The sequence below is a fragment of the Anoplopoma fimbria genome, chromosome 7 (genome assembly GCF_027596085.1).
Source record: "Anoplopoma fimbria isolate UVic2021 breed Golden Eagle Sablefish chromosome 7, Afim_UVic_2022, whole genome shotgun sequence".
Lineage (NCBI taxonomy): Eukaryota > Metazoa > Chordata > Actinopteri > Perciformes > Anoplopomatidae > Anoplopoma > Anoplopoma fimbria.
In genome coordinates, this window is record NC_072455.1 from 621,943 (window position 1) to 636,730 (window position 14,788).

The 14,788-nt window shown below is 39.1% G+C and overlaps 1 protein-coding gene across 2 annotated transcripts; it reads right to left on the reverse strand.

The window, feature by feature from the left end:
* Window positions 1–1,594: 1,594 nt before the first annotated feature.
* Window positions 1,595–9,648, reverse strand: LOC129093500 (sodium/hydrogen exchanger 9B2). Of its 2 annotated transcripts, none has more exons than XM_054601539.1 (13): window positions 9,511–9,648; window positions 8,055–8,160; window positions 7,643–7,813; window positions 6,720–6,862; window positions 6,491–6,618; window positions 6,160–6,241; window positions 4,788–4,881; window positions 4,606–4,712; window positions 4,377–4,526; window positions 4,126–4,234; window positions 3,868–4,004; window positions 2,519–2,693; window positions 1,595–2,067 (listed from the first exon to the last, which is right to left on the reverse strand). In XM_054601539.1, the coding sequence occupies exons 2-13, from the start codon at window positions 8,152–8,154 to the stop codon at window positions 1,982–1,984; spliced, it is 1,482 nt and encodes a 493-aa protein (XP_054457514.1). In that variant the 5' UTR covers window positions 8,155–8,160; window positions 9,511–9,648; the 3' UTR covers window positions 1,595–1,981. The 2 variants fall into 2 exon arrangements, with proteins under 2 accessions (XP_054457514.1, XP_054457513.1); XM_054601538.1 differs by having other exon boundaries at window positions 1,595–2,070; window positions 9,511–9,647.
* Between the last annotated feature and the right edge of the window lie 5,140 nt (window positions 9,649–14,788).

Sequence of the window (14,788 nt, forward strand, 5' to 3'; positions counted from 1 at the left end):
GGTTGATTAGAAACAGTCGAGTCATGTTGAGTAGAAACAGGTGGAGTCGAGCTTCTCTTACCTCTGGAACAGAAACAACATACTATTCTTTATAAACCAAAACAAAGCGTCATTAAATCGTCATATTAAATTAATGTTCATTCACATCGTTGTTGTTTACTTCACTTTTATTGATAAAAGATGAAGTTGTGTTTTTATTCTGTAAGCAGGTGGTCATAACCTTAAACCAGTTAACCGTTGTCTGCTTTGTGTTTTCAGTCTGCTCGGTTAATAAATGTTCCGATTGTTCTGATATTTGTTGAAAGGGTTTAACTCTGTAGTAGAACCAGATACGTTTTAAAGCGTGTGACCTCAGTGAGGTCCTCGCCCTCCTTCTGGTTCATGCTGGTTTCCGTCCAGCTCTGCGGCTGATTGTAAACGGCTGCAGTTTATTCTGAGGTGTGAAGAAGAAAACTCACAGCAGAAGAAACAGGAAACACTCGCTGCTCGTTTGTGACAAAACCAAAGGCAGATTTCCACTTTATATCTTATTATATTGTGATTCATCACATGTGTTTACTGACTTTTTAAAGAATAACCTTTTAAAATACCACAGCGACTTATTTGTCTTTACTGGATGTTTTTGTTGAAACACATACATTGCTGACCGCGATTTCAATAGATGTTTATGTGTCATTTATTTTAACAACTTTTTCTACATTTTTGCACCCTCTTTTTTTAGTGTTGTTTCTTTGCATGCGTTCGGTTGGTGCGCGTGTTAAATCCTGTGCATGTTGTTGATACACATGAACTTTACACCACATGACACTTGAATTTAACATCCAGTCAGTGACAACAGGTGAACTCTGGTTCAGTTTTCCTGTTGATCAGAGGCCAACAAATACAATTATGAATTAAATAAAAGTGTGCTTTGTTTCAAGTTAAGAGGGTCACTTTCTTACTTTATTGAGTTTTACACGCATTAATGATTATAAGTCGCATCTCATTGCAGTAATAGTTTGAAATATTCATCTCAAGAGATAGAAATTATTAATTATATTTATGCAAAATGATAATCTGATAAAAGCCTCCAGAAATATCTAATAAGTTTCTGCTTTTATTAAGTTAAATATTAAATCATTAGTCAAGTTTAAATAGTGTCACTAGTTATCTGTTTACCTAACTACTACTAGTGCCAGTATACGGCAACAGAAGTGGTTGTTGGATGGTTGAACAAACTTTAGTCTGAAAGTTTTAGGGGGGGGGGCAGGTCCAACACTTTTAGGAAACAAACGCCCTAAAACATTCAGATAAACACTTGCACTCCACCTACACAACAAACAATCATAAGATTACAAAAACTGATGAGTAATAACCAAAAATCTATCAAACAATAAACAACAAATAAACAATTGCTATCGGGAGAATAAATAAATATAGCATGCGATGCTAACAATAGCTAGCTAATTTCTTATGTATAAATTGTAATCTGCTTTTATTTGCCCGCAGAGCACAATGCTAATGAGCTAACTAATATTTTACCACTACATAATTCAATATATAGGAATTTTGACTTCATACCTCAGAATTATAACAAAGCAAATATGTTTTTTGTTTTTATTATTTTTGATGTAATAAACAAATAGGTTTGACATACTTACTATCATTGATACTTTTAAGAAAGTAAATCTCTTCATACTGAGTGAAAAACACAATTTTTACTTAGATTTACTGTCTCATAGTTTCCACATAGTATCTCATAATGTTGACTTAACACAACTTACTGTTTTTTCATTCCTAACTCTCACCAATAGTCACATACAGCAGAGGTAACGCATCAGTAGCTGAACATTAAGGTAGCAACAGTAGCTAGTTTAAGATAGCATTAGCACATCAAAAGAAACATACATCAAAGACATTTTTTAAAACATATCTGCGCCTACAAAATGTTTTAACTTAAGGTGCATAAGATAGCTTTCTTTTGTTTGTCCAATCAGAGGCCTCATAGTTTGCTCTCAAGGGTCACATTGTCCTTTTCTTGACCAATCCCTTTGCTGCTTGGAGTCGTGGCTCCGCCTTCAGCATCATCTGCTGAGATAAAAATTCAAATTGTCAGTTAAAAAAATAGGATCCACCTTTCCGTCTGTAATAAAGAATAATAATAATAATAATAATAATAAAGTATTAAATGATAAGCGTTAGGTTCATTTAAAACAAAGAAACCCAAATTGACAAATTAAAACCTAAAAAAAAAAGTTTTGTTTCTTTAATTTTAATATCCTTTTAAAATCAAATGTTTTTAATCATTTAATATAAATTATTACAAAAATAAAACACATAGCAACTTATTCAAAAAGTATCAAAACTGATAGCATTAACAGCAAATTGCAGTGAGAAAAACGTGTTTGGGCTTGTATTATTAACCTTATGAGGACCTTATAAAACCATCGTAGTGAGGACATTCTGTTTTGTGAGGACATTTCGTCCAGTCCTCACTACTTTAAAGGACTGTGTTTGATGTGAGAGTGTGCGCACTGACCTTTGACCTGCCGGGCCAGGAGGCGTGGTCCTGCCAGTCCGATACCCAGCGCTCCGATGGGAGCCGTGGTCAGGATGGCTAACACGGCTAGTGTTAGCACGTCCAAACCAAACTTAATCAGGGTCTCGTCCCCCTCCTCTCTCGCCAAGTCCAACGCCTTGGAGCCGATAGCTGCCTGGCAAACATATAAACACATATCGGTCATTTAAAAACCGACTTATCTCAGCTGAATGCCCATGAATATCACTACTATAACCCATAACGCTCGAGGCTACATTAAACCTGTAACGTATGAAGATTCGTGTTGTCACTAAGGAGGTTCCTTTAGGAGATATAAATGCTCATACATGTCCTACAGGTGGTTTAAAGTGCTCACTGACAAGGTTCTTTAGCGGGTTCTAGAGCTCATTCAGTAGGCCCCTAGTGGAGGAGGTTCTAGAGGTCCTTGAAGTGGTTCTTGTGTAGTCACTGATGTGGTTCTAGGAGCCCTGTAGGTGGTTCTTTTGAAAGTTCTAATATTGATTGAAGAAGCTCTAGATCTTGTAGGTGCGCTCCTATAAATAATGGTTCCAAACAGGTTTTTCCTGAAGGCCTGAGGTTCTACCCAGAAACATTTGAAGAAAGGATTTTTCTAATGTTTTTTGTAAGACTAAGGGTTCCATAAGAACCCTTTACCTCCAAACAAACCTTTTTGGAAGAAAGAGTTCTATGGAACCTCTCATAGAGTCTTCTACCAGGAACCAAAAAGGGTTCTCCTACGAGGACAAGCCGATGAACCCTACGTGGTTTTTTTTCTTTCTAAGAATGTGGTTATAAGAATCACATGTAAGTTTATTATGGAATATTTGGTAGCTGTGATCACTGATGAGGTTCTAGGGGTACTATAGGTAGTTCTAATGGTCTTTAGAAGGTTCTGCGTCCTTAAGGCGCTTGTAGAAGTCATATTTAAGGTTATTGTAGTCATACAGAAGTTTCTACGGTTGTTATGGTCATTGGGGAGGTTCTAGGGGTCCTTTTGGAAGTTCTAATGGTCAGAGAGGAGGATTTTGTAGTAATGTCGCTGAGAAGGTTCTTCGGGTTCTGCAGATGATTCCAGGGGTTCTTTAGGAGGTTCTAGGTATCCTTTATGGGCTTCTTATATATTCAGTGTGGCGGTTGTGGGGTTCATGTAGGTGATTCAAGCTGTCCTTTAGAAGGTTCTAAGATATTCTAGATGTCCTTTTTGTGGTTATGTTATCATTTATAAGGTTCTTGCAGTCATATAGAAGGTTTTAGTGGTCATTGGGTGGTTCTTGTAGTCTGTGTTGAGGTTCTAGGGGTTCTATGCTGTGGTACACACAGACACAGACCTGTACGGTGGCTTTGGGCAGCCAGGCCACAGCGATGAAGAATTTCTCCTTCAGGTTGAATCCTCCGTAATGAACCAGCAGGAAGGTGACGAGCAGCCGGATCACCAGACCGGTGCCGATACAGGCCAGACCAAGACCTGAAGAGACCGGCAGAACACCAGAGAGAGTAAAACCTGGTTAAAAAGCTTTGGGAAGTTCAGGCTGTTTGTTACATGGTCCACTTGGTTCCTGGTAACTGAGAATAGATGTGGTTCTCACCCACGGTGCTGGGGCTGAGGGTTGCTATGGTGATCTCTGCTCCAATCAGTCCAAAGAGGAGCGGCTGGAACACGTCCCATGAGCGCCCCACCATGGCGGCCACCGGGGCCTGGACACAAAGAGAACCACTGAGCTCACACAGTCTGGATTGAACACATTCAATCGCATTAAAGACAGATGCTGAGGCTGTGTGAACAGATGTTTGAATCCAGGTGTTTAATCCAGATTAATGTGGTTCTGGTGTGCGGTACCTTGTCGGTCTTCCAGCCCAGAGCAGCCAGGAAGGCCAGAACCAGCGTGCAGAGACCACCCGCTCCGGCAAAACCAATAACGTGACTGAAGAAGACCGAGAATATGGACAGACCCAACAACATGAGGGTTCTCCTCAACACCAGGTCCTCCTGCAGACGGACAGACGGAAAGGACATTTAGAGAACTAAATAAATTACATTTAGGATCTAAATAGAACCACACTCTCACCTGGTCTTTACTGGGGAAGCAGCACAGGAGCAGACCCAGGATCAGCCCGGCTATGACCCCTCCCACCACCTCCAGAAGACCCTTCAGTATGTTCATCCACGTAGAACCTGCAGGACAAACACAGCATGTAGAACGCGATGGAACCCAGTAAAGTAGAATGGAGCATATTGTGCTCTACAGACCTGTGGAGAAGGCGATTCCAAGGCAGGTGGAGAACCCTGTTATGGCCAGAATGTCATCAAAACTCCCAGCAGCCATCAGGAGGGTGGGGATTCCCTGAACAATAACACAGAACATCATTAGAACATTAATAGAACATCAATGGAATATCAGAAAATTCAAAAAGTTCTCAGGGTCCTATTGGCGATACTGGTGATCCTTGAGCAGATTCTAGGAGTTCTTGAAAAGGTTCTAGCAGCCCCTGATGAGGTTCAAGTGGTGCTTTAGGAGGTTCGAGTGGCAGCTGAGCAGGTTCTAGGGGTTGTGTAAGAGGTTCTAGCTGAGGAGGTTTCTGATGTAACTGAGGGGACCAGGTGGTAATCCAGGGGGGTTTTATAGCAGGTTCTTGTGGTAGTATATTTTGGGGTTCCCTGAGGAGGTTCTTGTGATCACTGAGGAGGTTCTAGTTGTCCTAGGATGTCCTTTTTGTCATTGGGGAGGTTTTAGGGATCCTATAGGAGGTTCTTTTGGTCATTAAAGAGATTTCAGAGGTCCTTGAGAAGGTTCTTGTGATCATTGAGGAGGTTCTAGTGTTCCTAAAATGTTCTCCTTGTCATTGAGGAGGTGTTAGGGTTCCTATAGGGGATTCTTGTGGTTGTTGCATTAAGGATATTTTAGGGTTCCCTGAGGGAGATTTCAGAGTCATTGAGGAGGTTCTTGTGATCACTTAGGGGGTTCTAGTGGTCCTAGGATGTTCTAATTTTCATTAATTAGGTTTTAGGGGTCCTTTAGAAAGTGTATGCGATTGCTGAGTACATTCTAGAAGTCCCTTAGGATATTCTCCTTGTGATCGGGGGTTTTAGGGCTCCTACAGGAGGTTCTTGTGGTCATTGAGGATAGCTTAGGGTTCCATGAGGATGGTTTGATATTCAATTACAAGGTTCTTTTGATCACTGAGGAGGTTATAGTAGTCCCTAAGAATGTAGACCTTGTCATTTAGCATATTTAAGGCCTCCATAAGTAGGTTCTTGTGAACACTGAGGGGGTTCTCGTGGTCCTAAGATGTTATCCTTTTCCTTGAGGAGGTTTAAGAGGTCCTTTAAAAAGTTCTTATAGCCATTAAAGAGGTCGTAGATGTCCCTAGAAGGGTTCTTCTCAGTGACTACAAGAGCAGGTGGTTGCTAGGAGGTATAAGTGCTATTCAAAGGAATCTTAAAGTGGGTTCTAGTTTTGACATTTAGAGGTTCTAGTAGACAAAGAGGAGGTTTTAGGGGTCATCGAGTGAGCCGGTCTTGGTTCTAGTGTGTTGTAGGATCAGATCACATTGTAATGTTCTCGTCTCTGTTCAGCCGCTCCCCCTGCTGGCAGGAAACAGAACCACCTGTGAATGTTTACCTTCTCCACTCCGTATCCTTCTCTCTGCAGGAGCAACATCGAGGGAACCACGACCGCCGGAGACACGGCAGCCAGGACGAAACTACACACACACACACACACACACACACACACACACACACACACACACACACACACACACACACACACACACACACACACACACACACACACACACACTGTAGCTTCCATATGTGAATTATGGTGTGTGTGTGTGTGTGTGTTGTTTGTGTGTGTGTGTGTGTGTGTGTGTGTGTGTGTGTGTGTGTGTGTGTGTGTGTGTGTGTGTGTGTGTGTGTGTGTGTTGTGTGTGTGTGTGTGTGTGTGTTACCCCAGGATGAAGCCCCACACCCAGGGCAGCCCCAACAGGAAGTGAGAAACCACGGCGACGATGGAGGCCTCCACCACACACGGGCCGATCGCAAGACGCAAACACACCGCCTTCAGACGACTCAACGCCTGCAAGAACACACACACACATAGTATATATTACTCTGTGTGTGTGTGTGTGTGTGTGTGTGTGTGTGTGTGTGTGTGTGTGTGTGTGTGTGTGTGCTCACCGACGGGTCGAGGCCCAGCCCGGCTCTGGTCAGGATGATTGACAGGGCGACGTTCCTCAGAGCTGAAGACCAGTGAGTGTTGATGTAGACGGCGTCCGTTATGTACGGAACGTTACGCAGCAGCAGACCGGCCAGCAGCATCCCTAAAACATGTATTTAATATAACTGGATTTAAATATAACTATATTTAAATATTTGAAGTAATATTAAAGTATAAAGTATATATATATTAAAGTAATATTATTTAAGTATTTAAATACTTTAAATACTTAAATATAAGGGGATTGAATATTTAAAATATATCTAAAGTGAGTGTAAGTGAGTTTTATATATAAATATACACATGTATAAATATGTATATAAATATTTAAAGTACAATGACAAAAAAAACAATGTGTGGTGCATTATTATTATTATTATTAGCAAATTTGTATTATATTTAAAAACATATATATATTTATTTTTTAAATGTAAAAATTATATATAAACAATAGAAACATTATTTAAATGTTATTCTATAAAAAACTACTTCCATATACACCCTTATATGTATATATATATAAAATAAAATAAATAAAATAAATAAAATAAATAAAAAATAAATAAACAAACAAACACACACACACACACACACATATATATATATACACATATGTTACATGTACATGTTATTACTATTTTAATTTAAAATCAATTTAAGTTCTCGTATCATTTACATGTTCATAATTAAGTACATGTATCAGTACACATATGTGTATTTTTCCTTTTTCTTTGTTTTTAAATCTTATTTTCATACACAGGTGGAAATATTTAATTGAATTTGACTGTAAACTGAGATTCTTTTAACAAAACAAATCTTTACAAAATAATTTAATAAACAGATTAGATTTCGATTGAATTGATTTTGGGTGTTTGGGTCGTACCAAGTAGTGGAGGGAAGGGGGGCAGAGTGGGCAGTTGGATCATTCCAACCAGCTTCCCTCCCAACACGGAGCAGATGAAGAGGATGACCACGCCGAACAGGTTTCCTCCAGGTAAACACTCACTTCCTGTTATGGACCAGACGACCCCGAACAGCAGAGCGAACAGACACACTGTACACACACACACACACACACACACACACACACACACACACACACACACACACACACACACACACACACACACACACACACACACACACACACACACCTCATTAAATTATCTCACCCCTGTTCCCCAGAGGAGGAAACCCCGTAGATTATAATGACCTTATCCTGTAGCGCCACCTTGAGGCTCTGTTCACGTTAAAACTTTATTTAAAGGTGAACAGAGACACAGAGACACGCTGACCTTTGGTGATGAGCAGGTTGATGAGTCCATGAGGTCGAGGACATCTGTCCTTCAGACGGAGACAAGACGGACAGCAGGAGGACGAGTCCAAGGCCGACATCTTCCTCTAAACACACACACACACACACACACACACACACACACACACACACACACACACACACACACACACACACACACACACACACACACATGTATTAAAACACATATATATATATCTATAAACAGTATATGTATATATATATATATATATATATATATATATATACTGTATATACACACTGAGGTATACATTCTGTTGTCCTGTGAAAATGACAACAGCTTCTCAGTTTTCGTATAAAAATATAAATAAAAAATATTATTTTGTTTATTTTGGTCAATATCATCTTAAAGAGACAACAACACTGAGGGCAACTTTGGGGACAACAGAACTGCTGACAGCTTTAGCACCAGCAACGTTTATGACAACTGTACAAACAGCAACACTGATGATAAATTGATGAACAGCAACACTGATGATAAATTGATGAACAGCAACACTGATGATAAATTGATGTACAGCTACATAGTTCCTCTTCAGTCACTCATTCAGAAACTAACACACAGTCGCCACGGCAACAATCTACTTCCTGTTGCTAAAAAAACCAACACTTTTCACAATAAGGTTCATTATTTAAGTTATTGAACGTCTCATCATCATGGTTCTCATAATCCGTCTCCTCTTCACGTTCACGTTTCTACGGTGAGATAAAAACCCACATCATGTTTGACCTGAAAAACGCTGCATGGGATTGGCTGTTTACACCACACCAACAACGACAACAACGACGACAACATTACATTACATTACATTAGAGTCATGTAGCAGAGGCTTTTCTCCAAAGCGACTTACAGTCAGTAGTATGTTACATATCATTCACCCATTCACACACTGATGACAGGCTACCATCAAGGTGCCACCATCAGACTCTAACTAACATTCATCATCAGTCCACACCGATGGCCTTCAGGAGCAACTTGGGGTTAAGTGTCTTGCCCAAGGACACGTCGACTGCCGAAGCCGGGTATCGAACCACCGACCCTCTGATTGGAGAACTACAACTTGCAACTCCACTACAACTACACACCGCCTACAACAACAACTACAACAACTACAACTACAACAACTAAAACAACTACAACAACAACTAAAACAACTACAACTACAACTACAACTACAACAATTACAACAACAACAACTACAAAACATTTGTAGTTTCTATTAATAGATGGCCTTTCTTGGAGTTCAGGGTGATGTCAGGGTTAGGGTTAGTTGGGTGTGTCAGTGTGTGTATGCATGAATGTGTGTGTGTGTGTGTGTGTGTGTGTGTGTGTGTGTGTGTGTGTGTGTGTGTGTGTGTGTGTGTGTGTGTGTGTGTGTGTGTGTGTGTGTGTGTGTGTGTCGTCGACCACTCACCCCGGTGGTGTCGTCCAGTTCGTCCGTCGTCCTCCTCGGCAGGACGGTGATCTCTCTCTCGTCCTGACTGACTTGAACTTTACTCCCTAACTGCACAAGTGTGTGTGTTTGTGTGTGTGTGTGTGTGTGTGTGTGTGTGTGTGTGTGTGTGTGTGTGTGTGTGTGTGTGTGTGTGTGTGTGAATAAGTCACAAAAGTGACATCAAGTGTGTAAAAGAGAGAGAGAGAGAGAGAGAGAGAGGGAGAGAGAGAGAGTCAGTGAATGAGTAGCTGCACTTTGTCCACAACAGCAGACGTGTGTGTGTGTGTGTGTGTGTGTGTGTGATCGTATTGCTATCCTTTAGAGGTCCATTTAGAAACAGCAGCGTTGTGAGGACATTTCTGCATTGTGCTGACCGGTCCTCACTACTTCAAAAGTCTGTTTGAATTAAAGGTTCACGACTAAGCGTTAAACCTCAGACGATTGAAAATGAAGCCAACGCTGAAGTGTGAAATGCTGCAGTTCCTCAAATGTCCACTTGAGGCCCATTGACCTCCATGTTTAAATGAACTTTACGGCAGAAATAAACATGTTTACAGCCTGGTACAAAAAAAATGCTTTTAGTTTCTTTAGCTAATATCATCTTTCATTACGACTGTAATGGGGAATTTTTATATATAAGTCACTTGTTAAATTATATTAAGGCTTCAATTTAGGCATAATTAAGGGCGTGGCCTCTTTCAATGACTAGCTAGCTGCTAGCTCCTTTTCAGAGATATGCTTAAGATAGTGACGGTTGGAGACGCCCACTGGGTCTGTTTGACTCTAAATGGAGCATCATTTACTAAATGAACATCATGCTGTATTGAAGAAGACTTGAAACTAGAGATTGAGACCATAAACTCATGTTTACAATGTTTACTGAGGGAATAAATCAAGAGAGAAGTAGAGTCATTTTCTCATAGACTTCTATACAACCAGAGGAGTCGCCCCCTAATCTCTCTGAACCTGAAACCTGAACCTTTCCAGAAACTGAACTTCTTCTCTGTGTTTTGTTCGTCATTAAAAGTTTAATTATTCCCAGTTTGTTAAACTAAGAGTACATAACAACACACTTTAGTTGTTTCTCGTCCTGTGAACCAGTAACTGGGTCTTTAATTGGTGCATATTTCATAATAATCTATTCTTTTCTGTCGTTCGGTCACATTTCTAACATCAAACACTCTGAATCTCTTGTTTGCACATTCCTTCTTGTTTTTTCTCACACTCCCTGTTCTCCGTTTGTTCTTCCTCTTTTTGTTTCCATCCATCATTCTCTCCGTCATGAATAAGATTTATTGTTTCATTACATTAATCATTAAACCAGCGGATACACTCACTCACCTCTCTCTCACACACACACACACACACACACACACACACACACACACACACACACACACACACACACACACACACACACACACACACACACACACACACACAATGGAAAATGTTCTCAGCAGAACATTTACTGATCTTAACTTAATTTTAACGACCCGATGACGTTTCCTCCAGCGCCACCTTCAGCACAAACTTTACATGTTTTACTCTCAGAACAGATAAACTGCTCATTTAACTAGTATGACACCTGACCTGCAATGTGTGTGTGTGTGTGTGTGTGTGTGTGTGTGTGTGTGTGTGTGTGTGTGTGTGTGTGTGTGTGTGTGTGTGGTGTGTGTGTGTGTGGTACAGGAGCACAAGATAGAGTTTATGATTCACTTGTTATCTTTACTATAAAACATGAAGAGCTGCATAAAACCAGTCAGTCAGACAGCAATTTAAATATGTGCCAATCTGAGCAGAAATACAGAGAAACCAAACAGTTGGTGCAGTTAAATATATATATATATATATATATATATATATCTGTATATATATATATATATACAGACATATATGTATATATAGGTATAAATGTATATAAATATATGTACATATCTAGATGAGGAAGATACAAACAGTTGTTACCTCGGCTTGTTTCTGCTTCAGTCCGTCGTCATTCGTCCGACAGTAACGCTTCGTGGATTCTTCGTCCATCATCTGAAACACACACATACACATCTTTACTCTATATACTTGTGAGGACCCTCGTAAACAAACTGAACCTGATTCCTAAAACCAAGTCTTCCGGGCCTTTATAAACGATACAAAAAGGCAACTATTATATGTCTAGGGCTTTTATTGTGGAAGTTAAGAAGGGAAGGAGTGGATCTGGTCTGCACTGATTTTGTCAAAGTTAAAAAGAGTAATATAGTTTTCCGCCTTTGTTCGGACAACGGAGAGTCCATGTAGTTGTTGTTTTTTATGAATATGGACGCAACTCAACTCGTTCTGCACAACTTCAGTGGTTGATGCGTTTATTTGCGATGTGAGAGCTACAAAAAATCAGCCTTGTTCCTTTGAGGTCAATATACATTTTAGGTATTTAAAAAAATGTCCTCACAATCCACCGTGTCCTCACTTTGCAGGTGTAAATTAAGATAGGCCCTCCCAATGATACACTAGGAAACACACAGTTTGTCAAACAGTTCTCCACATTTTTCGAGGTGATGCTTTATTGTATAAGTCACTTATTTTATAAAAAGTTTTCAGGAAGAAAGTTTGGCACTAATTTAGTTATAAACTGATTTCAGTCAGAACACAACAGTCCAGCAATATTTTATTGGATTGTCAGAAAGTAGTTTTTTGAAGGAAATTCCTATTTTCTCCATCGTGAGTACAAACTTCTTCTCCGGAAAATAGAAACCCATCAAATAAATTGTTACCAATGAATTATTAAACTGTGCCTTAATGTTACTTGTATTGATAATACACCAAACTACATCATGTTTTAGGTATAACTTTATCTTCATTGACAACTGATCTGCGTATTATTTTCTCGATTAAGAGATTAGTTGTTTGGTCTGTAAAACGGTCATAATAATAATATAATAATAAATATCCGTTTAGTGTCACAGAAGAGTAAAGAAACCAGAAAGAAATCACGTAAAAGAAGTTGCAATCAGAGAATTTTTACTATTTTTTCTTAAAAAAACGGATTAATTGATTATCAATATATTAAATGACGACTATATTAACACACACAAAGTATATGTGTGTGTTAATTTCTTTTAATACCTAAAATGTATATTGACCTCAAAGGTAATTTTTTATAAAATAAGTGACTTATACAATAAAGCATCACCTCGAAAAACGTGGAGAACTGTTTGACAAACTGTGTGTTTCCTAGTGTATCATTGGGAGGGCCTATCTTAATTTACACCTGCAAAGTGAGGACACGGTGGATTGTGAGGACATTTTTCGAGGTTAAATAATTTTTCTTACATTCTTGAATATCAAGCGTAAAAAAAACACTTGTTTTTTTGGAACAAGGCTGATTTTTTGTAGCTCTCACATCGCAAATAAACGCATCAACCACTGAAGTTGTGCAGAACGAGTTGAGTTGGGTCCATATTCATAAAAAACAACAACTACATGGACTCTCCGTTGTCCGAACAAAGGCGGAAAACTATATTACTCTTTTTAACTTTGACAAAATCAGTGCAGACCAGATCCACTCCTTCCCTTCTTAACTTCCACAATAAAAGCCCTAGACATATAATAGTTGCCTTTTTGTATCGTTTATAAAGGCCCGGAAGACTTGGTTTTAGGAATCAGGTTCAGTTTGTTTACGAGGGTCCTCACAAGTCTCCAGATAACATATAGGAAAATATTTGAAAACTAAAAGTCTCTGTGTTTCACCCGAAAACTATGTATGGTTTCTCCTCAACTAGTACCAGATTACATTTCATGTTATTTCCTGGAGACTTTGTAATAATTACAGACCTGCAAAATTTAAACCTGTGTTCAGAAAAACAACATATATGCAGAACAAAGGTTTTAAATAGTAAATATAAAGTACAGGTTTTTAGGGAATATGTTTAAGTGAACCAAAAGTCACATTTATCTCCAGGAAACCTCCAGAATATTAAGAAATTCTGGCCCATAAAATTAAGTCAACAGAAAGTATTCCTTAACGTACTTTATTACGAATGATTATAAGTATTTTATATATATTCTATTCACACTCTTACCTTTGGTTGATGAAGAGCTGTGTGACTGGAACAAAGAGGAAAAGACGACTGACAACTGACTCATCAACCAGCTTCCACACAGACAGAGAGAGAGTTTGTCTGCTGGGTTTTAATAACAGACGGGTTTTAACTCCGTTGTGTTTGTCGCTCTGCAGAGGACACACACGCACACACACATTAAAGCCTGGCATTATGGGAACACTGGTCGCTGTCACGCCGTCGACGGTGTTAATACCAGGCTTCATGGTCGCCTGCAGACACGAACACGTCTTATTATCATTCAGGTAATAGCAGGTGTGTGTCAGTGTGTGCGCACATGTGACAGCATTGTTCCACGCACACACTGAAACACCTGATTAACGCACCTCACAGATGACTGACAGCTTCAAGTTCAAATTAAGCGGGATGTTTCTAAATAAAATAAAGAGAAAATGTAGATTATTTATATCCAGAATTAGTGGGAAGATCGTTTTTCATGCGGTAACGTTTAAAGTTTTTGTTCCGCCATGAAACTTCCAGCTTTAAAATGACAGATTTTCTAATTGAGTTTGGTGAAGAGACGCTGAATCCTTGTGTGGTTCACTCTGTTCCTCCATCACCATGAACACACACACTGTAGTTTATTTTCACTCAATCAGACATACAAACACACACTGGAGCGCCAAGTGTGGATTCATCCGCCGCTGAAAATAGTCCCAAATGAATGCTCTATTTCCAGTTTGTTTGATAAAAAACTGCAGTGAGCAGCTGTTTTAAGATATGACGTCCTTTTCAAAAATGTAACTATATGTTTCTTTTTACATTTACACTTTCAGAATTAATGTATCTCTCTTAACGATAATGTCCACATCATTATGCCCTCTGTTGACTGTGGACTTCTGGGAAATGGTGTTTGTTAAAAACAGATATATTAAACTAACCACCCTGAGACAGAGACATGGAATGAACCGATGGATATACTGTTGAGTCAAGTTTGTTAAAGGGCCGGATTCTAAGTTATATAAGATACAGAATCAGTTTTCTTACTTTAAAAGTGTCTTTTAAGTTACTAAAATCTGAAATTACTGGAGTATATATATTTTTTATAATCTATATTAGTATTATAACACTATGACGGTGTGATTCACCGTCTGAATTCAGTCTAATAAAAACATTTTTTAGCTCTAAATATCTCCATCATGCTT